The sequence below is a fragment of the Bos mutus genome, chromosome 5 (assembly GCF_027580195.1).
Source record: "Bos mutus isolate GX-2022 chromosome 5, NWIPB_WYAK_1.1, whole genome shotgun sequence".
In the NCBI taxonomy this organism is placed as follows: domain Eukaryota; kingdom Metazoa; phylum Chordata; class Mammalia; order Artiodactyla; family Bovidae; genus Bos; species Bos mutus.
The window spans coordinates 29,452,355-29,477,037 of record NC_091621.1 but is presented as its reverse complement, the minus strand read 5'-3'; the positions used below and the strand labels follow the sequence as shown (position 1 = coordinate 29,477,037).

The following is a 24,683-nucleotide window of genomic DNA, read 5'->3' as shown; positions in this document are numbered from 1 at the left end:
TGGCTTAAAGCTCAACATTCAGAAAATGAAGATCATGGCATCCGGTCCCATCACTTCATGGCAAATAGATGGGGAAACATTGGAAACAGTGGCTGACTTTATTTTTCTGGGCTCCAAAAATTACTGCAGATGGTGATTGCAGCTATGAAATTAAAAGATCCTTGGAAGGAACATTATGACCAACCTAGACAGCATATTGAAAAGCAGAGATATTACTTTATCAACAAAGGTCCATCTAGTCAAGGCTATGGTTTTTCCAATGGTCATGTATGGATGTGAGAGTTGGACTATAAAGAAATCTGAGTGCCAAAGAATCAATGGTTTTGAACTGTGGTGTTAGAGAAGACTCTTGAGAGTCCCTTAGACTACAAGGAGATCCAACCAGTCCATCTTAAAAGAGATCAGTCCTGGGTGTTCATTGGAAGGACTGATGCTGAATCTGAAACTCCAATACTTTGGCCACCTGATGTGAAGAGCTGACTCATTTGAAAAGACCCTGATGCTGGAAAAGATTGAAGGCAGGAGGAGAAGGGGACGACAGGATGAGATAGCTGGATGGCATCATTGACTCAATGGACATGGGTTTGGGTGAACTCCGGGAGTTGGTGATGGACAGGGAGGTCTGGCGTGCTGCGGTTCATGGGGTCTCAAAGAGTTGGACATGACTGAGCAACTGAACTGAACTGAACTGAAAAGATGATGCTGTAAAAGTGCTGCATTCAATATGCCAGCAAATTTGGAAAACTCAGCAGTGGCCACAGGACTGGAAAAGATCAGTTTTCATTCCAATCCCAATGAAAGGCAATGCCAAAGAATGCTCAAACTACCGCACAATTGCCCTCATCTCACATGCTAGCAAAGTGATACTCAAAATTCTCCAAGCCAGGCTTCAACAGTATGTGAACCGTGAACTTCCAGATGTTCAAGCTGGATTTAGAAAAGGCAGAGGAACCAGAGATCAAATTGCCAGCATTTGTTGGATCATCGAAAAAGAAAGAGAGTTTCAGAAAAACATCTACTTCTGCTGTATTGACTATGCCAAACCCTTTGACTGTGTGGATCACAATAAACTGTGGAAAATTCTTCAAGAGATGGGAATACCAGACAACCTTGCCTGCCTCCTGAGAAATCTGTATGCAGGTCAGGAAGCAACAGTTAGAACTGGACATGGAACAACAGACTGGTTCCAAATTGGGAAAGGAGTATGTCAAGGCTGTATATTGTCACCCTGCTTATTTAACTTATATGCAGAGTACACCATGAGAAACACTGGGCTGGAAGAAGCATAAGCTGGAACCAAGATTGCCAGGAGAAATATCAATAACCTCAGATATGCAGATGACACCACCCTTATGGCAGAAAGTGAAGAGGAACTAAAAAGCCTCTTGATGAAGGTGAAAGAGCAGAGTGAAAAGCCTGGCTTAAAACTCAGCCTTCAAAAAATGAAGATCATGGCATCTGATCCCATCACTTCATAGCAAATAGATGGAGAAACAATGGAAATAGTGACAGACTTTGTTTTGGGGGGCTCCAAAATCACTGAAGATGGTGACTGCAACCAGGAAATCAAAAGACGCTTGCTCCTTGGAAGAAAAGTTATGACCAACCTAGACAGCATATTAAAAAGCAGAGACATTACTTTGCCAACAAAGGTCCAGTTAGTCAAGGCTATGGTTTTTCCAGTAGTCATGTATGGATATGAGAGTTGGACTATAAAGAAAGCTGAGCACCAAAGAATTAATGCTTTTGAACTGTGGTGTTGGAAAAGACTCTTGAGAGTCCTTTGGACTGCAAGGAGATCCAACCAGTCCATCCTAAGGAAATCAGCCCTGAATATTCATGGGAAGGACTGATGCTGAAGCTGAAACTCCAGTATTTTGGCCACCTGATGTGAAGAACTGACTCATTTTAAAAGACCCTGATGCTGGGAAAGAGTGAAGGCAGGAAGAGAAGGGGACGACAGAGGTGGAGATGGTTGGATGGCATCACCAACTCAATGGACATGAGTTTGAGTAAATTCTGGAAGTTGGTGATATACAGAGAGGCCTGGTGTGCTACAGTCCGTGGGATCACAAAGAGTTGGACACAACTGAGCAAATGAACTGAACTGAGGGTTCCACATCTGCATTGGAACAACTGAAGAATACAATTATTTAAAGATTCCCCAATACTTAGCTGTGTCCTTGTTGAGTGGTGAGGTATGAATATTTACTGTTAGCTAAATGAACAGTCATTGAGTCCTAGAACATGGGCATGGGAAGATAACAAAGAGCCAAGACTTCGTCCTTCAAGAGTTTTCTAATGTAGCTGATGGTTTTATCATTGTATTTTTGAAAAACATGGTAAGACCCTTTGATTTTTCACTATGGTCACTGTCAGCTCCAACATTCAGAGGACTCTAAGATGCCCTGTGTCTGCCTCATCCAATAGAGAAGGGTGGAATGGGAAAGCTATATGGAAGAGGTGGGCAGGATCGGGGCCCAGCAAGCCTCCATTTTTAAATTTTTTTAAATGAAAAGTCAAAATTCAGACTTTTTACCATGAAAAATCTATTTTTCTCAAAATTATCTGCTTATGCCATTAAAAAAAAAATTAAGATCACACTATAAAAGCAAAAAAGGAATATGTGCTGACTAGAGTCCTCTGTTTACAACCTCCAGAGAATTCTTGGGAAATAATGTTCTAACATGATGTGTGTTCAGTTGCTCAGTTGTGTCCAGCTCTTTGCAACCCCAAGGACTGCTGCCCACCAGGCTTCTCTGTCCATGTAGTTTTTCAGGCAAGAATATCCGAGCAAGTTGCCATTTCCTACTCCAGGGGATCTTCCCGACCCAGGGGTCAAACCTGTATCTCTTGCATCTCCTGTATTGGCAGACAGATTTTTTTACCACTGTGCCACCTGGGAAGCCCCCATACTACACTTGATCTTAGTCAACAGTCTAATATGATACACAGAAAAAAAGAATCTTTACCCTCCAATCATCCCTTTCTAAGGGCAACGAGATGTGTGATTTTTGCTTTTGTTCTCCTTTTCCTTAAAGCCAGTGTTAGCCATCTTTTGTTTATTTACTATCCTAGGGCTTGGATAGTCGTGAGAATCATGACCTAGCTCCTGACAGTGGAATGTATAGCAGTCACACCCATATAGACATCCCCACTGGCCACATTAACCTCTTGCTTTGGTGCATATGTGAGCCAATTCATTTGCTCGGGTGGGGGTGACAGCACGTGAAACGTGGGAATGAAGATGCAACAGATCGCTTGAGACTGGAAAAGTGATTCGTTTACAGTCACATCGGGTTTTAAGTCATTCTGTGTACAGTTATAAAGCTCTGACAAAAGCTATGCAAAGCCCATTTCCTCCAGATTAAAATTAAAAAGTGGGGGAAGGGAAGAGGGTGAGAAATTTATGTAGAGAAAAAAAATACCAGGAAACCTTAGAGATGTGTCTGGGAGAGATGGTGGGGCTGCTGCTAGTGACACATCCGGCACTCCCACCCCTCCCTTCCAGGATTTAAAAAAAATCTTGGCACAGCCAACAGTCAGAGCAGCCAGTGAATGTCTTTTGTGTCGATCTACTGGAGAGCTCCTCTTGGGTATGGGATTGACAGAGAGGGTAGTTTATTATTATTTGGATGTGCTCAGAAAGACATTCTCATTCATGGACTTTGTCATTCTCTAGCATTGCTGGGTGCTCAGCATCCATGATTTATTGCTTTCATATACTATTATTACTACTCACACTGTCTAACACTTGTGCCCTTTAGCCAGGGAAGTGCTATTCATATAACATGTACCTTCTCATTTAGTCCACCCCCTCATTAAACCACCTCCAAATGTTTGTATTTGTTTCCATTTTCCTGGAGACCTATGACCTAGTAAGGTTACGATCTAGGAAGCTAGAAAGCTTCCTTGAAATGTATCCCAAAATAGTATCTCTAAATACAAAAGTCACGGTCCTTTTTAGAAAACTGCTTATCAAAATTATCTTACCTTAAATTTTTATAAATCCCTTTTAAAATGCATGACACCTGTGGCAGGTTAAAATTGTATTCACTTCTGCTGTCATTTACTTATAGAGCCAGTCCAAATTTAAACAGAGAAAAGGATTTGCCATCCTGTAATTGTTTTTAATTGACACATTCCCTAATTGCTAGGCTTTTTTCTTTTTAAAAATCTCTGAGGAAACAGACATAAGAGCTGCATAAAAAAGGCATCAGAATTGGCATGTCATCTATTGTTTGCTGCATGTTGATCATTTTCCCTTTAGCATCTGTACTTTATGGAGAAGTGTTAAATATCAAAATGTACATATAATACATATTGTAAATATACTATATAAAATATATACTATGTTATATATTATGTCACCACTTTACTTGACAACTTCTAAAACTGTTCAAAACCTTTTAAATCATCAATGTATTTCTTGTAACTGGAGAGCTCAGTGAAATTTAAAAGAATGAAGTATCATTAACTTTCTTTAATATAAAATGATCTGGTTCAGGATTCAGGGTTTGGGACTGACAATCTAAGACTTCTTACTGGAATTTGGATAGCTTTTTCTCACCAACTAAAGCAGGAAAGCTTGTTAAACACCACACACACATTATTGAGCTCCACCAGAACATTTCAAATTCTTCAGATTGTGGTAGAGCCGTAAGATTTTATGTTTCTAGCAGGTTCTCAGATGATGCTGATTCTAGCCTTTGAGAACCACTGTCCTAATCCCAGGGACAGGGGAGCCTGGTGGGCTGCCGTCTATGGGGTCGCACAGAGTCGGACACGACTGACGCGACTTAGCAGCAGCAGCAGCAGTCCTAAAGATTACTCCTTCCCTCCCCTTTCTTCTTTTTCTCCATTTTCCCTCCCACTCATCTTTTCCCACCTCTTTCTCTTCAAAATCAATCTTCTCTTCTTCTCTCCTCTCACCCTCTCTCCCTTTCAAGATGATCTCTGAGGTATACAGCAGGAACATGTCTAGAAGGGCTTGTTTAAAGTATTTATTCAGATGACATTATTTATTGAGCAGCTACAAAGACTCACTCATTCATTCATTCATCTATGCATTCAAAAAATACTTGTTGAAACTCCACCATACTGCCAAGTTCTGTGCAGAGAAGCAAGACAGACAAAGACTCTGCCCACAAGGAATTCTCTGCATAGCCAGAGAAGACAGATAGTATACAAATGTATAAATAATTAGATTATTACCAAGTGTCATTAATGTGCAGAATTAAATAAATGGATTGCTGAGATGACGATTGATAACGGCACACTTAACCCCAGGAGGTCAGAAAGGGTCTGGCCCCACAGGGATGTGTTTAGGCTGAGATCTAAAGACTGAGAAGATAGCTAAGCAGAGGCTGTGGGCAGGAGTGGTCCAAGAGAAAACTGCAAGCACAAAGGCCCTGGAGCAGAAAAGAGTCAGCTCCTTAGGGTGTCTCCATAACTTATACAAGTCTTGGCACACAGTAGGTGCTCAGTCAGTATTTGCTAAATGAATGAGTAAATGGATTATTAGACCCAGGGTGCTAGAGCATAAGAGCCAAGCAAGAGAGAGGCATGCGGTGAGCAGAGGCCAGGTCATGAAAGACCTTTTAGGTCATGAGTGAGAAGTTTGAATTAACCAATCAGATTTACCAATCCACTCTCCCTGCATCCCCTCAAACTTCTCTGCACCCTGCTCAAACTTGGATGTAAAGTAACAATTCTCAAAACCTGGCCCGGGACCCCTGATGATCAGTTGTATCATTCAACATGTATGTTCATAACATGAAAAGAATCATGCTATCATCTATGAATTCATAATTAATGAATGTCACTTAGAGAAATTATTCATTAATTGTTATGACTATTTGTTTAAAAGGCAGTTGTTTAACCATCAGTTTGATTTTAGACACATATCTAATAAAAAAAACAGCCCCACCCTTCCCATGCAGTCTGGAAAAGATTTCATAGTGGCAAAGAGAAGTTATCCTTGAAAAGTTACAGAGGCTGACTCTAAATTTCTGGAACGCAGTAACTTATAAAGCAAATGCAGTGGCATTAAACAGGATTTGTTGTTGTTTAGTCGCTAAGTCCTGTCTGATTCTTTGTGACCCTATGGACTTCAGCATGCCAGGCTCTGTCCTTCACTAGTGAAAGTGAAGTCGCTCAGTCGTGTCCGACTCTTTGCAACCCCGTGGACTGTAGCCCACCAGGCTCCTCCATGGGATTGTCCAGGCAAGAATACTGGAGTGGGTTGCCATTTCCTTCTCCAGGGAATTAAACAGGATAAATAGGTTCAAAAGAAGTTGAGGAATTCCAAACAACGATGAGAACAAAGAACAAAATGAATTATTTTATTTATACTTTGTACAGTAGTTTCAAATAAACTCCTTTTGTAAAAGATGTTATCTGGCAGATTTTCCCAGTCCCTTACTGCCTTGAATCTACTACACATCTCTCTAATTTTTCATATTCATACAAGTGTTTCTAAAAGGAAAATCAGCCTTTAAAATGTAATCAGTAAAAACCTGAGTTTAAACTTTCTCTCATTTCATAATATATTCATTCTTATGGGTTATTTAGGACCCACTAATTAATTGGGGGCTTTGCCATGAGCCTTAAGATTCTCAACAAAACAAAATAGTAATTATATATCTTTGGAAAAAAAAAATCTCTGACTCCTAGTCCTTCATAGATTGCTGTAATTCTTCATACACATTGGTATCAAAATAGATAAAAGACACACAATCTTAAATGTATAATGTCTCTCTGATAGATCAATAATAAAATCATTGTACTTAAAAAAATTGCTCCTCCTTTTCCTAATTCCTATCCCCAGGGTTATTATTAGCAGGTCACTATTAATTATAGACTTTAGAAGCATTTGAAGAGTGTGGTGGGGATATTTTGTTATTGCCTTGTTTGACTAGTCCTCTTCACTTCTTTTTGTGTGTGTAGTTGCCTCTATTATAAGGCAGTATATTGCATTATATTCAGACAGTATATTATATATAAAAATACAATTTTGAAGTTAACTGATAGGGTACAGTAAGTTGGTAATGTAACATTAAAAAAAAAAAAGAATGAGAAAGCTTGGAGAACAGAAAAAATAAGATTTAATGAAGTTTTGTGCAAAGGAAAGAGGAGTATTTAGTAAATTAGAGTGGAAAGATTCCAAACTGGGGGGCCAATCTATGAGGGAAAAAATGCAAAAACCTCACTGGAAAAGACAGAGAAGGATGGCCAGCAGAAGTTAGGTAAGTGGATCCTACGCAATGGATGAACTTAAAAAAGAGTGAAGTGTGTGATTTAGATGCAGTCTGTTACTAGGTTAACTGGCACTTGGACAGCACATTAAAGTTTGCAAAGGTGCTTTAAAATATGTAATCTTATTCTTCATAATCTCTCTGGGAAGTATTTAGAGTAGGCATTATTCCAGTTTTACAGACAAGGAAATCACATTGCTTTCTGAAAACACCAGAAAGGGAAATGGTGATGTTAAAAAGGAATAAAGCTGAAAAAGACTCCTGTAAAGGTCAAAGGCAGCTTGTAGGTTTACAGTATCTAAAGCAGAGAGAAGAGGAGTGTCTCTGATGATGCTGAAAGGCATGCTAGGCTGTGAATAGCCATTGAATTTGAGGGGTAAAATATGGAGGATAAAGCGTTCTTTATTAAGACCAGTGACCTGGGCAAATAAATAAGAAAGATTCCATTTTCCTTAAAATACATACATATTTTAGGTTTGACCTTCTTTGAGTATTTGTGACTTGAAAAGGAGATTTGAGATCTCTAGTCTAGCTGCTGGAGAAGGAAATGGCATTCCACTCTAGTACTCTTGCCTGGAAAATCCCATGGATGGAGGAGCCTGGTAGGCTACAGTCTATCAGGTGTCGAAGAGTTGGACAGGACTGAATAACTTCACTTTCACTTTTCACTTTCATGCGTTGGAGAAGGAAATGGCAACCCACTCCAGTGTTCTTGCCTGGAGAATCCCAGGGACGGAGGAGCCTGGTGGGCTGCCGTCTATGGGGTCTCACAGAGTTGGACACAACTGAAGTGACTTAGCAGCAGCAGCAGCAGTGTAGCTGCAGAGTAACAACCCATAGAATCTTCCAAGGAGTAGAAACTTCATTTTTTCATTAATTAAACAAAACAAAACATGATTTCTGAAAGAACTGAAATAATTTTCACTTCTTTACTTTTTTTCCTCAAAGTAGATACATTTGATATAGTATTCAATAATATACCTTTATGTATAATCTATTTGAAAAAGAAAAGAATGTCATCTTTCCAATTAATGTAGCTCTACCATTCTGTTTTGAAAATCTCCTCTCTTAGCAATTGAGAAGGCAATGGCAACCCACTCCAGTACTTTTGCCTGGAAAATCCCATGGACGGAGGAGCCTGGTAGGCTGCAGTCCATGGGGTCGCTAGAGTCGGACACTACTGAGCGACTTCACTTTCCCTTTTCACTTTCATGCACTGGAGAAGGAAATGGCAACCCACTCCAGTGTTCTTGCCTGGAGAATCCCAGGGAAGGGGAAGCCTGGTGGGCTGCAGTCTATGGGGTCACACAGAGTCGGACACGACTGAAGCGACTTAGCAGCAGCAGCAGCAATTGTCAGAGATGGCACCCAAAGAAAAGTAACCAAACATTAGAAGCTTGTTGCAATACTTTGCTACTATCACCTCAGTCCTGTCGGACTCTTTGGGACCCCATGAACTATAAATCCCCAGGCTCCTCTGTCCATGGGATTTCCCAGGCAAGAATACTGGAGTGGACTGCCATTTGCTCTTCATTTATTGGGAACTTTAAAAATTTTCAGATACATGATTACTCAGGTACTGAGGCAACTGCTAAAAGTTAGCACAAAGTTAGTGCTTGAAACTAAGTGAATTTTGCTTTTTTGTAATGTATGGGGAGCTGGGCCATTAAAGGTATTTCCCTCAAACCAGAGTTCATATTGCTTTCTTATATTCAATTATAGATGAAAACGACTTTAACTACTGAACCGTCAGTAATGAAACTGCTTTGCTTGTGGGCTGAACAAATGGTGGTGATTATGTATGTTCTTGGTTAGGACTATTTGCATAACATTTGGGGAGGGCACAGACCTCTACACAAGAGAAAGTGGAAAGTGAATGGCAGGAAAAAATGAAGGCCAAGTTGACAATGGACACCACTATTTTAGGGTCTTTCTCTTGGTGGTGTCAGGGGGATGCGCGTTGAGACAAATGAATGCTTTGAGGTGAGAAAGGCAGTAGCACTCTAATAAAAGGCTTTAGGAAAGCGTGAGGCGACCTAGGAAAATCTGCTGTGGTCAAGTTTAATCCTGGGAAAAGAGACCCTGGAGAAAGCAGATGAGGAAGATAGGAAGGAAGACAGGGAGGGGAGGCGCAGGGTGTGAGGGGAGGCGCAGGGTGTGGGGGGAGGAAGAGGGCGGGGTGGGGAGCTGGAAAGTGAGAGGGGGCAGTCCAGATTGTGTGAAGACGGTGGGGTTGAGGACCACAGGGTGGGAAAAAAGTGAAATTCGCGCAGAAGGAGGCAGACCTCCGCGGACGCGGCCGGGACCCCTGGAGGGGGAGGCGGCGGCGAGGGGCGGCGGGGGTAGCTTGGCCCACCTCGTGCCCCCTTGGCAGCCTCAAGCCTTTGCTCCGCGGGGCTCCCTCCCTCGCCGGAGCATTGTTCCTTTGCCGGGAGACGAGGAAATTGCCTTTTGATTGCGGAAGTCCGCGGCCGGGGCCCGGGGCGAGGCAGCGCGGGTCAGAATGGCAGCGTGGGAAGGGCGGCGCGCTGCCGGCCCCAGCCGCCTCTCGCGTCGGCAGCCCGCCCGGGGCGGCAGCAGCAGCAGCGGCTGCGGCGGCCCCCGCGCGTCCCCAGCCCGGAGGCCGGCGCTCTGCGCCCGCGGGGCGCGCTAAGCGCGCACAACAAGTGGTCCGGGCTCCGCCGGCCGTCGGGCCGCGCGGCGCGTCCCAGCCCCGCAGTAGAGTTTGGGGGAACCGCCGAGCGCCATGCGGAGCCATGGAGCCGGGCTGGCCCTGTGGACTGCGCTGAGCCTGCTGCAGGTGAGGGGCCGCGAAGAGGTCCCCGCGGGCGGCCGCGCCCCTCCCCTCCGAGGACCAGATTCTCACTCCGCTCTCTGGTCTCCTGGGCTGCATTTTGGAGAGGGAGGTGGCAGAATTTCTTCCTCTGCTTGGGGAACGGTGATCCTCTTCTGAGTCCCCAGCCAGACTGACAACTCGTGCCACAGAAGGCAAAAAGCCACCTTCTCTCTCCAGCTGCTCGGGAGAAAAAGCAGTTAGGGGAAAAGTGGCCACGCACTTCTTTTCTCTTGACTGGAGGGCGAAAGGATGCATGGGCTGAGGCTGGGGCCAGGGGTGAGTGGAGGCAGCTTGGGGAGCTTGCTACGGACTCATCCCTGAGCAGGGATAGATGGTGGGCTTCAGCTATTGTTCTGGTTCCTTTGCAGACTGGACTGGGGGAGCCAGTGAGATGCAACTTCACCTTGACAGAGTCCAGGGTCTCCAGCCGGTCCGTGTCTCTCCAGTGGAGAACTTTGGCGTTCCCCTGTAACTTTAACCTCACCTACAGCAGTGACACGTCGGGGGTCGCGTGGTGCCACCCTGTACGGATAGACAACACCACCTATGGATGTAACTCCGAGGATTTACAAGCGGGAACCATCTATAATTTCACTATTATGTCTCTGGATGGAGAAAAGAAAACTATGGTCTTGCAAACAGGTAAAAAGTGACAGGTGCAGCTGGAAGTCCAGGCCACTCCTGGCTGAGACCTACCTTTTCAAGCCAATGCTTCCTTTGAGTTCCAGGCATACAAAATAATGATAATAAAGGTAAAAACATCTGTAAGATTATTGACAAAGATTTCTACTCTCCTCAGATCTGGCAAGAAACAGCTTGGCTGACTTTCAGAGATGTCCCTAGTGCTGAAAACAGCGGACTAGCCACTTAAACAGGGAGAGCAGCAGAGAGAATAAGTGGGCTGTGGAGGGAATTTGTTAAAGTGATGGGGTTTGAACTTCCAACACAAGAGTCAAGTCCTGGAATAATTTTAAGTCAGTGTTTTTAGAATAAATAACGGAAGTGCAATGATTAGGGATATGACTTTCCTCAACGTAGTTTTATTTTTGGAACCAGGACATGAAAATCATCAGGGATAGAATCATTCTTAGGGGGAAATTAGAAAAAGTCCCTCGAAATGAAGATATGAAATTTTTAATTTTTTTATCACTTGAGTAACTAAAACCATACAATATCAAAGAACATCTTTTGGTTACTCTGCAACCTAAATCAATCATTTTCTGTTCGCTTTTGGTTAAACCTTCCATGCATGGTAAGAGTATCTTTCCTGCCTCGGTTTTCTTATCTGTAAAATGAGAGTGTTAGACTTGGTCATTGAGGTCCAGGTTCCAACCAACAGCTTACTTAGGCGGGGGCTGTTGTGCGTGTTACCTCATTAATCCCCAGAGTCACCCCCAGATATGCTGTAAATCCGCTAATGACTTCCATTTTTTATGACCTTATTAGTCTTCCTTTTAACATTATCTTTATTTGTTGCCATAGAGAAGCCTGACTTTCATCCAGAAAGTCAAATTTAACTGAAAAATTCCAGAAGTTAAATTTAGAAATGTGTTGTGCTTGCTAGTCTTTCACTTTCATCCTGAACCAAGATCACTTCTTCAGCTATAGTTCTTTGAGAGGTGTGAGAATGGTGAGTTATCAGGGCTGTCACAACAGAGTCAGGAAATGTAAACAGATTCATATGATAAGCCAATTAATTATTCTCTTATTAAGAATGCCCAGTTACTTCAGATGAAAGATAATTTCTGAGATTTGCAAGAACCTGAATTGAAAAGAGACACCACTTGTTAAGAACACAGTTGTGTTCTTATATAGAATCAAAGAGAGTCCAAAATCATTGACATAATAAGAACATTTTACAGAAGTTTTAGTGGCCGGGTTTTTTAGTTATAAAGTTCTTAATTTCTTGGTATATGAAGGTAGTTCCATAAACACTCAGATTGCTAATATTTATGACAAAACTTCTAGATGTGTTGTTTACATTTGATAAGGTGTCTGTATTGAATGGAGCAGAATGATTTTTAGAAACAGATGAGCCTTCAGAAGCTTAAGGGAGAAAAAATGAAGACATTAAGCAAGAATACATTAATTTAACCCAGAGGTTTTACTTTTTTGAAAAACAAAATTGATAAAAATGAACTCACTGTGGTGTCACTAGTTAGAATAAGTTTAGAGTTAATTAGTGCGTGTGTTTCAAGTCCAGAGACATTTGTGAAATGTAAGAAATATTTGCATTTTATTGACTATGTTGAATTAAAAAAAAGACAATCAGCATTCACAGTTGTTAGCATTCAGTGTCTCATCATTTTCCTTAAGGATTCATCTTTTACAGTACTACAAATAGACTTTTCACCACAAATTTTATGAGCTCCGTGCCAAATGTGAAGAATGAAATTTGATCAACAGTGATGTTTGTATAATGATAAGTTTTTCATAGTTATTTGTATGATGGTATAACCTTAGTTAGGATTCTCTATATTTAAAAATAATTTACTTAACTAAATATTTTTTAATTAAGATATTTTTACAAATGTTTCAGAATATTTTTGGTTGATTATTTATTTTTTGTCAGCACTTTTTGTGCTTCCTATATTTTAAGGACATATGTGAGTTTTTATTCTAAGTTCAGAGAAAGTACTGGTATCCCTCTAGTATCAATTGGTAAGCTACAGAGATGAATGCCACAAATCATATTTTATTGTTATAAAAGTAGGATCAACTAGTCACATAATATTGAGTCTGAGATATAACTTCAGACCAAAAAAGTCATTCAGATATGTTGTCCTTTTCTTATTCCGTTATGCCTGTGTTATCATTACAGAGTAAAATAGAGTGAGAGCAAGGCATGATATGGCTGGAGATATAGCAGTTGCTTAGATTATCTCTGTGTCATTCCAAGTGGGATTTGTCTGGTTATTTTTCCTGGTAAATTATCTAAAAATAGTTATTTTAGTAATGTAGACATGACCTTAAAATAAAATTTAACTAAATAGGAACTATTTCAGCAACAGTCAGTTTTCACTCCAGATTTAAAATCAGAATTGGAAAACCTATGTGGATTCAAATTCAGTTCAACAAACATTTATCAGGCACAGATACTATAGGGAATTAGGCCAGGTAGTGATTAATAAAGATGACAAAGCATGGTCTCTGTCCTTGTAGTCTTCCATAGAGGTGAGAGAAGTTGAGGATAAGGGTGGTGACAGAGCCTTACCACTTCTTCCCATTGAATACCCTGCTCTGCTTCTCTTGGATATATTTGGTCATAAACCATCAATGCAAGAACTGTAATAATTTGAAAGCCAAATTATCTAGTTGTAAATTATTAGAAACAGATTATAAATTTGAAAACCTCAACACTTCTGTTAATACTCTGTCCTCGAAATACAGATCAGAGACTGCAAACTGGTAGCCCCTGGGGTGTTGAAACATTACGTGAGCCAAACAAAATCTATTATTTAAGCTCCTTGACACCCCCAGGGGCCACCAGTGCACAGCCTCTGATATAGACTCTGAGGACCCAGTGTTCACAAAAGTGTGGAGGTTTTCAATATTTGTTATCTGCATAATTTATTTCGATAGATCTTGTTTGGTTCATGTAATGTTTGTGAAAAATTCAGATTATTTCACCAGCATTAAGCTGAAAATTCACATAAATACCAGATATATTGATTACCTTAAAATATTGGAAGATTTGGCAAAACTTGATCATTCTGCCTGGACCTCTCTAAAGCTGAATTGTGGCTTTTCTCCTTTCAGGTACCAGTTCCCCCGAATCCCCTGGACTGGGGATTATTTATTTCCTTACCTTAAAGTATCCTAAGGACATTAGTGTTTGCTTACATGAACCTGTAGAGTTTTCATTTAGAAATTTGGGGGAATTTTTATCTTTCCACGAATAAGAAGTAGTTCTTCAGGACCTAAAATGGCATCTAGCCCATGGTAGGTGTTCAGTAAATATTGATTAATTGGATGGAAAGATGGATTGATGAATGGAGAGATGAATGGGTGGACCTATGAATGAATAAATAGATGATAGACAAATATTAATAAATGAAATTAATACTTTAGGGGGAAAATGTATGTAAAGAAAGTGAAAGTGAAGTTGCTCAGTTGCATCTGACCCTTTGTGACCCCATGGACTGTAGCCTACCAGGCTCCTCTGTCCATGGGATTTTCCAGGCAAGCGTACTGGAGTGGGTTGCCATTTCCTTCTCCAGGGGATCTTCCCAACTCAGGGATTGAAGCCAGGTCTCCCACATCACAGGCAGAGGCTTTACCGTCTGAGCCACCAGGAAAGCTGAATGTATGTAAAAATATGGTCCATTTTCCTTGGGTTATAGGTAAGTTATGGAGCCCAGGGAAGTAATGTGATGGTAGGGAACTTTACTGATAGGAAGAATATCTTTGTGTCATATACTTTCTTGTTAGTCACTGTCAGGTTCTTATCAATCAGCCTAGTGTGCTTTAGTCCTGTCCAACTCTTTGTGACCCTATGGACTGTAGCCTACCAGGCTCCTCTGTCCATGGGATTCTCCTGGCAAGAATACTGGAGTGGGTTTCCATGCCCTCCTACAGGGGATCTTCCCAACCCAGGGATCGAACCTGAGTCTCTTAACATCTCTTGCATTGGCAAGTGGATTCTTTACCACTAACACCACCTGGGAAGCCCTGCTAGTCAGCCTAGAACAAAAAGGCAAAAAAATTAGCTCTTTAACGTTAGCTCATGTGTTTTTAACTTTTAAAAAACTTTAATTACCTAATTACTATGTCAGTTATTATTTCCACCTCAACATGTTTTATTAGTTTACCAGGGCTTCCATAACAAAATACCACAGACTGGGTGGCTTTAACAATAAATTTATTTTCTCATGGCTCTAGAGCCTAGAAGTCCCAGATCAAGTTGTCAGCAAGTTTCTTCTAAGGCTCCTCTGACTGTCTTGCAGATGACCACCTCACTATGTCCTTACTTGGTCCTTCATCTGTGTCGTCTATGATCTAATCTCCTCTTCTTATAAGGACACCGGTCATATTAGAGTAGGAAGCACCTTAAAGACCCCATTTTAATCAATTACCCCTTTAGAGATCTTATCTTCAAATACAATCACATTATGAAGTATTGGTAGTTAGGGCTTTAACATATGAATTTTAGAGAGATGCAGTTCAGTTCATAACACTCACGTAGCTCTAAACACAGGTCATTATTTTTCAGCACTGTCTGTAACCTATGGCATCAACATCTGTTGCAGGGTTTGTTATAAAAGCATATTGTTGGCTTCTACCTCATATGTGATGAATTTAAAAGTAGAGGGTGGGAAGATTTGGGAGAATGACATTGAAACATGTAAAATATCATGTAAGAAACAAGTTGCCAGTCCAGGTTCGATGCACGATACTGGATGCTTGGGGCTAGTGCACTGGGATAACCCAGAGGGATGGTATGGGGAGGGAGGAGGGAGGAGGGATCAGGATGGGGAACACATGTATACCTGTGGCGGATTCATTTTGATATTTGGCAAAACTAATACAATTATGTAAAGTTTAAAAATAAAATTAAAAAAATAAATAAATAAAAGTAGAGCCTAGGGTATCTGATTTTAAACAAATATCAAAGTGAATCATTGCATACTGAAGTTCAAGAAATAATGATATAGTTTTTCTATTATTCATTGGCATTAAGATTTTGGTAACCATTTCCTCTTATGCCTGGTTAATTCTATAATGCTTAGAAGTATTTATTGTCTTTCCCAAGAAGAAAATAATACTCTAATATTTGTCTTGTACTCCTGTAGTATTTAAAATACTTTCATCTACCTTGTTTCATAAGTAAAAGTATAAAATATATATATTTAACTGATTGTTTATATATATGTTACATATATTGTTTATATATATATTTAATATATTTAAACATATATTGTTTAATTATATCCACATGGCAATCCTGTGGAGGGAGTGTCATGAGGCACAGGTTACATAGTGATTTAGAGATGAGTTCTGAAAGCAGCTGCCTCCATTCCTTACTAACCAAGTTGCCTTGGCCTAGTTATTAACCTTTTCTAATCTCTAAAATCGGGACAATAATAAAAGTAATGCTCACTTCATAGGGTTTGAGGTTTTGATTCAGACATAAATTCTACAACCGTTTTTGTTACATACTAAGTGTGAAATGTTTCCTGTTGTTACTTTCAGGTTGGAGACGAGATTGATATTCATAAGAATTAACTAATCACAAATCCATACTGTTAACAAACATAGACCTCGAACCCTGACTTACTGGCCCCAACTCCTACTCTTATTCTTTCTATTACTCTGTAGAATGGATATAATTTTTAAGTTGGCTTTTGTTCTTTCAAATTACCTGTGATAGTTTGTTGTTACTTTTCAACTCAACTTTTAAAGAGAAGAAAATATATTACAAAATACTTTAAATCTATAGATACTTAGCCTACTCAAGGGTAGAATAATGATTAAAAGTGTGTTAGTGTGATGAAATAATATTGATTTTGATTGTGTTGTACTTCTGGTGATGGGCTTCAGTATTTAGGAATCAGCGATTTGCAAGGTATTTATTTCAGGAATTTTAAGGTCAAGTTGAGTTCCATATATGAAATGGACCAACCTAGTTCTCTGAATGTGACTTTGTGTGTGTTTGGAAGCTTCTGCCATTAGTCTGACTTCTGTAGGTGGGCATGGCATTCTGCACATTACCAAAAAGTAAAATCTAATTTGCCCAGATGAAATGGAAGAAAATTTATTATGTCTTCCATTCCCAGACACCAATTCCCTGGAATCCCCCTGGGGGATAGAGGATAATGCTGACTACTTTCTAACATTGTAGGAGAAGTCAAGGCCATTCTATATGTAGGAATGTATATAAACAAAGATGAATCTATGCAACTGAAATTAACATGGTAGATAGACATACAGATTTCCAGGGATTGGGGGTTTTGCTTTTGTTCTTATTCCTTCTAGACGGAAGAACCCAAATACATAAAAAATAAGCAGAATAGTATTATGAATGACCATGTACTTACACATTACCTACTGTTAACAGTTACCAACTGACAGACAATCTTGTTTCGTCTATATCCCCACTCACTCCCTAACCATGTATCATATCAACACAGCCCAAGTCATTATTTAATTTCATTTATAAATATTTCAGTATGCATTTCTGAATGATAAGCATTATTTTTAACATAACCACAGTATCAATATCGGACCTAACATTAACAGTAATTCCTTGGTACTGAGATGTCCAGGTTCAGAAGCACACATCAAGCAACAGCACATGAATTTCTACATAAGAGAGACTTCTGGGCAGCAGTCTGTTTGGAAGAGGAGGCCAAAGGACTTCCCTTTATACTGCATTTATATAATATTGAGAAAATCTCAATTGGTTTTGCTTTTCTGGCACACCGCGTGGTGTGCAGGATCTTAGTTCCCCGACCAGGGATCAAAACCAGGGCCCCAGCAATGAAAATACTGACTGTTAACCGTTGGACCAGCAGGGAATTCCCAAGAAAACCTCCACTGTTAATATCAAAGAGAAGAGTGGGACTGCTGAAGGATATCCTGGGCCTGAGGGTATTAAAGTCTCTATCAGCTGTCAGGGTCCCCTCGGTGTTGACACAGTTCTCTAACACTCGACGGAAGTGAGCTTTTCAGTGCTGTAGTTCTTGCCTGGAGAATCCCAGGGACGGCGGAGCCTGGTGGGCTGCTGTCTATTGGGTCGCACAGAGTCGGACACGACTGACTTGACTTAGCAGCAGCAGCTGAAGCTTAAACTGCCCTCTCACTCTGCAATGGCCTCTCTTTGATTTCTAAATCCTGCTTGACCTTCCAACTTGCTCAAGTTCATTTCCTTCATGAAGCCCACCTCTGAGATCTTCATCCTTGAACGTCATTCCCCTTGTGCATTTTCAGCATTGACACTGACCTGTGTTACCCTGAACAGCAAGAACAGTAGCAGTGCTCACACCAAGTGGCATTTTCTGAGGCCTCACCACATGCCTGGGCTATACTTAACACTTTGCCTCCATTACCTCTTAACACTGCAACTCTGTAAAGCAGGTGTCCCATTTTACAGATGAGGAGACTTAGCCTCGATGCAGTTAAGTGACTTGCCTAAAGTCACTGTTTAAAGTGACATCGTTGGGATTTGAACACAGGTATAGTGTGACATCAAAGTCAGCCTCCCTGATAAGTCACCTCTGTGTTTACTTTTTTCACAAGTCCTATGTGCCTGAGTAAACTGTAGACTCTCAGAGGCCAAATATGGTGACCTGTAAAATAATATGGTATCCCTCACTGTTGTTAATCATGATGCAGTGATTGTCTAACCTGATTTAATTTCAAGGCTGTCAAAACTTTGAAAGTTCTTTGCTACCTGAACTTTATGTCTAATGTATAAAGTTGATAAATGAAATGTATTATTAGCATAATATGGTATACATCATCTTATAAATCAGAAAGCTGACTATAGTCAAACTGCAACAAAGTAAAATAAAATCGTTGTTGTTTAGTCACTAAGTCTTGTCCGACTCTTTTGCAACCCCTTGTGCTGTAGCCCAGCAGACTCCCATGTCCATTGGATTTCCCAGGCAAGAACACTGGAGTGGGTTTCCATTTCCTTCTCCAGTGGATCTTCCTGATCCAGGGATCGAACCCATGTTGCCTGCACAGGCAGGCGGATTCTTTACCACAAAGCTACCAGGGAAGCCCTTTGAAAGAGATTTGCCTCTCTATGCATGTGTGCTAAGTCACTTCGGTCGTGTCAGACTGTTTGCGACCCTATGGACCGTAGCCCGCCAGGCTCCTTTGTCCACGAGATTCTCCAAGCAAGAATATTGGAGTGGGTTGCCATGCTCTCCTCCAGGGGATCTTCCTGACCCAGGGATCAAATCTGAGTCTCTTATGTCTCCTGCATTGGAAGGTGGGTTCTTTACCACTACTGCAACCTGGGAAGCTCTTCCTCTTTATAAATGTATTTAACTACAGATTGTGAGAGCAGTGGCTTTCTCATTTTCTTCTTCTGCCCATTTTCAAAAACCCATACCAAGGAATGGTTTGTGGCTTTTGCCTCACCCTGACTGTGTTTCCATGATAAAATTCCCAATTAGTTTATATGAATAGTTGATGTTCACACCGTTTTATGTAGAGGGCTACTAAATGCAGCTTCTGGTCTCCTAGCCACCCTGCTTTTAACTAGAATAGTATCATAATTCCTGTAAAGGTACAGAAGTTGACTCTGTAATCACATAAAATCACATAGATCTCTTGGACTGAAGTTAGTGCTGAAACGTAAGGTCTGTGTTGGAGAGGTGGGTGGAGGATAGTATCCTGCTTGAGGAGACCTTGAGTTTCTGTGGAGAAATTCAGACTTCATCTCATGAAGAATTCTTGGTGCTTCCTAGGAAATCAGGATGGCAGATGGGAGAGATATACAAAGCAATTATTTGGCAATAGTGGGAGAAAGACAGAAAATAAGAAAGACACTTGGAGTAATCCGACACAACACAAGGAACACCAGGTTAAGACAGTAGGAGATAAAAAGGAATAGACAAGAAAAATAATTTTTAAAAATCGATAGAATGTTCCTGGATGTGGAATTAGATTTAGCTTTTATTAATGTTGTTATTCATTTATCTGTATTACAGTGTCCAAACCATCATCAAAGCTTCATCAAATGAAGCTTCTATAAATTTGTCTATTATTTTTCTTAGACATCTGGTTTGATTTTTTGTTATACTGACCATGAGACTCATGGTCATCATTTTCCACCCTGGAACAAGTAAGGTGTGATACAAAAGAACTCACTGGGAGCCAGATGTTAGAAGCTCAGCTGAATTACCTGTGTAATGTAAACGAGTCACTTAATGCCTCTTATCGTCTTCTCCAAAGCACATTGTAAATGACCAGATCCTATGCATGTATACTCTGTGCTATATGATTTCAAAAAAAGCTTTTGAAACTAACTTATGAATTGTCTGCTCTCTTGTTATAAGGCTAAGTTTATTTCCAAAATACATACTAACATTTTGAATTCTAAACACTCCTCAAATTCTTATAGCAATAGATAATAATGCTTTAATGGCTATACAAAAGAATTTTTAAAATATTACTTCCATTTTATACATGTGGGTTTTTCTCTATCCTTAAGTCAATTAAAAAAAAAAAAAAGGAAGAATCTGTTTTGGTTCAGGAATTTGACTAAACTTTATCAGAAAAAGCAAATCGACAGCAAACCTACTTATGAAATTCTAGGGCTTCCTGATAATGAAATTTACTGAAACTGAGCAGCTGAATACTGCAGAATTTGCATTTGGCACTCCACATTTCAGGTCTGTCCGGAAGCAAGAAATACAAACAAAGATATCTTAATTTTATGGCTAATGATAAATTTTGATATATTGGTTGAGATTAAATTATTGATTTATGGTTTCCAATAGTTCTCATAGCTTAATAATACTTCACTGGTTACTGTATGTATGAGAGCTGTGGATGGAAAAACAAGAAAGGCTATAAATGCACACATGTGTACATTGGTAACTTTTAGCCATCAGCATAAATTATATAAGTCAAGTAGGGTTTTCTAATTACATATGATCTTCATATGATAATATTACAGACATATGACTAAATTTTCAAATAGCATTAAAACTCTCTTTCATATGTCTATCTAGGTATCTAGATAGATACCTATCTACATAGGTAGATGATATATAGATGGATAGGTAGATAGATGGACAGACAGAGAAATCGTTGAAATTAGCATCCTGATGGAAGTACCTAATTTGTTTCTAATCAAATATTGAAAACTTTAAAAAATTTAATACAGCAGAATTTTCCTTGGTCTTAGACTGAAATGTCTGAAAACTATTGCACTCCTGCTGCATGCATAGCAATAGTGGATGTCTGCCAGCAAAGGCCTTTATCACAGCATAAATGGGGTTTTAAGTGTTTGTTTCCAGTGCAGGTTCTTGCAGCCCAGGCACTTCCCAATCTCATTGTTCCTTTGTTCTAGCGGATGTACAAAGGGTTGACTGTTTTGTTTTCTGGCTCAGAGAGATTAGATAAAGCCTGCATTTCTGAACTTCACCCTCTAGGCACGCAACCTTAAAATTCATTTTTTATAGCTTTTATTTTGCAAATTATGTATGTTTAGATCATAAGGATCATAACGTCACTTTCTTTAACCTTTACCTGGCTGCGCTGTGCATGTAGGTGACAGTATTGATTCCATTTGAACAATCACTGGAAAGCATCTCTTTCTCTCGTTCTTGTCCTTAAAATGCCTCTTCAGCAAAAACGCATCACCTCAGTTGGCTATGACAAGGTTGCTCTTGAGTTTCTCGGGTTATGAGAACCTCATGATAACAAGGAAACTTTCTGTGAGGGGAAATTGTGTTCTTTCCTTTTATTATGGCATCTATAATTGTAGACTGTTATGTAGGATAGAAAATTTAAATAATATTGCCACACATACACACAGACACAAACCCATACTGTTTTTCCTCAAGAACCCATAAATGAGAATCATCTTGGGAATTTTTTTATTTATTTTATCTTAAGGGTTAGAAAGTTAGTTCATGGGAATAAATTGATAAGATTTTTCCAAGTTTTTTTTTTTCTTAAGAAAAGCGATTAATGCCATTATCAGTTTAGTCTCTAAAAAATATGGTATTCCAGTTTTGCCTCCATTCTGTCAGTGATTCGGAGGAAATTTCTTTTTTATGATCTCACAGACAGAATACGTTGTATATCAGGTGAAGTCTCTGATATATCTTGTTACTCCTCCAAACATTTAAGAATATAGGTACTGTTGTTATGTTCACCAGACAGGGGGAGAAATGGAGGCTTAGAAGGTTAAGTAACTTCCAGAGGGTCTCATGACTGATACATGAGGGAGCCAAAATTTGAATTGAGTTCTGACTCCAAAGCCCACTCTCTCTGCCACTACTTATATAACGAGATTGTCCCAACTAGAAGAGGAATAATAGTAATAATAGCAAACATTGAACACCACATGCCAGACACTTTTGTAAGTTCTCTAGATAAAATACTCAATTTCATCTTCATAACAGATCTACTGAAAAGATAGTATTGTTATCAGCATTGCATAGAGGACACAGCTGAGGCACAGGGACGTTACAGAATTGCTATACAGCTACAAAGCGGGAGACCCGATTCAGGACTCTAGAGTCTACACTGTTTAGGTGAACCTGTGCTGCTAGGGTATAAACCACAGAACCGTGTCCTCCTAGCTCACCTGTGCTGTGGAGTCCCAAAGTTTGCTGCCTTGACTTAGCTGTATTTAGCCTATGTGTGGCATCTATGGGGAATATAGAGTAAGATTACCTTGTTCCTATTTATATTTATGCTAATAACAAGTGAAGACTTTCTTAAAACATATACTGTTCTAGGAAGATGCTAGAATTTCTTATTTCGTGAGTAAAATATAATTTACCAGGTTGTAGATAAGAACTGAGATCACTATGCCATGCCACTAAAACAGTTAACCTGACTCTTGAAATTTAGTCTCCAGTATCTGGGGCTCATTTCTTAAAACAAAAGCCAGGTTGGATTTCTGAAAACTATGTATATGTTACTGTCAACATTTCTTCTCCCCATATTCAGGGTGAGGAGAGCCTCGTTGCTCAGATGGTCCCACAGCATCATCTGCTCTCTAATCTTATTGACTTAGTTCCTAACCTGGAGATGTAACAGTCATCCTAGTTCAAGTTCTACAGTGAAGATTCAGGACACAGGAAACAGGACTCCTCAAACTGACCCATGGCTTTGAGAATTGAAACTAAGTGCATAGCCAGGTGCAGGGCTAACCCATTCCCGTCTGCTCTAAGAGTTTTGGCAGCTCCAAAATGTCCCAGAACTCAAGTTTAAAAAAATCTAGGGACATAAGGAATCCCAATTTCTAAAAATATTTATTTGGCTGAGTTGGGTCTTAATTATAGCACATAGGATCTTCACTGCATAATGCGGGATCTTTCCTTGCGGTGCACAGACTCCCTAGTTGTGGGGCATGGGCTTAGTTGGTCCAGGACATGTGGGATCTTAGTTCCCCAACCAGGGATTAAACCCACATCCCCTGCATTACAAGCAGATTCTTAACCACTGGACTACCAGGGAAGTCCCAGGGAATCCCTGTTGTTGGGAGTATTCATTTTGGTGAACATACCTAACCTTGGCTTCATTATCAGGTTTGTATCTTTTGTGGCTTTCTGATACCTAAGAACAACCCAAAGTTTTGTAAATGTAACCCCCTAAGCCCCACAACCTAAAAAAGAGAACATTTAGCAGACATTTTAAAATTATTTCTTAATATCTTTATTTTCTGCTGAGATTTTCAGTATTTATCCAGGAAGAGCCTGGATGTTTGTCAGTGTTTGAAAAATGCAAAACCTGCAAGCCAAAGAAAATGTAACCTTGCTTGGATCTCCAAGCTCAGAGATGTCATAACAAAAAAGTTTTATTAGAGAAAAAGGAGTTTATATGACTAATAGCTAAGGTAGATTCCTTTTTTAAGTACAGTGGTTTGGAAGTAGTGTAAAATGCCCATTCATATCATGGGCAGCAGAGTTCTGAAAGCGTTGAAGGAAACTGAGTCTGGATTGTAGCAAGGTAAGAGTGCATCTGCAAAAGTCCTCAAGCCACCTTCTCTTTTTTGGTTTTTGCCCCACAGATCCTTTACCTCCTGCTAGGTTTGAAGTCAGTAAAGAGAAAACTACTACCACCAGTTTGCATGTTTGGTGGACTCCTTCCTCGGGAAAAGTCACCTGGTATGAGGTACAGTTACTTGATGATAACCAAAAGATACAGACGGCCCAAATTCAAGAAAGAGCTTCACGGAATGAATACACATTTTTCAACCTCACTGCTGGTAATAAATATAATATTGCCATCACAGCTGTTTCTGGGGATAAACGTTCCTCTACAATGTATGCCAATGGATCAACAGGTAAGATTTGTTTACATGTAGTTGGGTATTTAATAGTCTATACTCCTTTTGAAGTTATATTAGATTCAGGAAAAAGGAGTAAGAATGCTGTGAGATCAACAATAGACAGACAGACAGACAGACAACGAAACTGTTTGATAATAGAGGAAAGACTGGACTGGAAACAAGGAGGTGGGATTGGGCTGCCCCCTTGCCAGGTGATTTTGAACAAGTTGTGGAACTTCTCTGGGACCGGAACTTTCTCCAGTCTTTGCTTGTACCCATGCTTCCCAGTATCTGTGGCACATTACCATTTCCTTCCATAACACACTGTCTTATCATTCACTCTCCACTGATTTTCTCTCCTGCTTTATTGCTCTTTCAATTTTTCATCTTCTATAGTTCTTTCTTTTCTCTTTTCCTTTTACTGCTATGCCACATCATACTTCATTGGCAAAATCTACCTTGATACCTGTTAAATGGGGGAGATAGACAGGTAAACTATGATGTAGCTTTAGGCTGTGGGATTTGAAAAGAGCGTTAATCCAGATCCCAGTAAAATGTCGAGGGTGCTATTTTCATTAGTTATTACACAAATTACAGAGAAGCAAAAATGAATGTGTGGTTTCAA

General features: G+C 40.1%; 1 protein-coding gene across 3 annotated transcripts in view; it reads left to right on the top strand.

Annotated features, from left to right (window-relative positions):
• The window catches only part of PTPRB (protein tyrosine phosphatase receptor type B), a 132,850-nt gene that overhangs the window by 25,459 nt on the left and 82,708 nt on the right, over nt 1-24,683 (top strand). Inside the window, exons 1-3 of one of the 3 annotated variants that reach the window (XM_070370603.1) lie at nt 9,505-10,056; nt 10,461-10,734; nt 23,798-24,073. In XM_070370603.1, the coding sequence (XP_070226704.1) occupies nt 10,003-10,056; nt 10,461-10,734; nt 23,798-24,073 (604 nt within the window). In that variant the 5' untranslated portion in view covers nt 9,505-10,002. Of the gene's footprint in view, nt 1-9,504; nt 10,057-10,166; nt 10,369-10,460; nt 10,735-23,797; nt 24,074-24,683 lie in introns of those variants that run through there. The other 2 variants (XM_070370604.1, XM_005887723.2) reach the window with 2 other exon arrangements.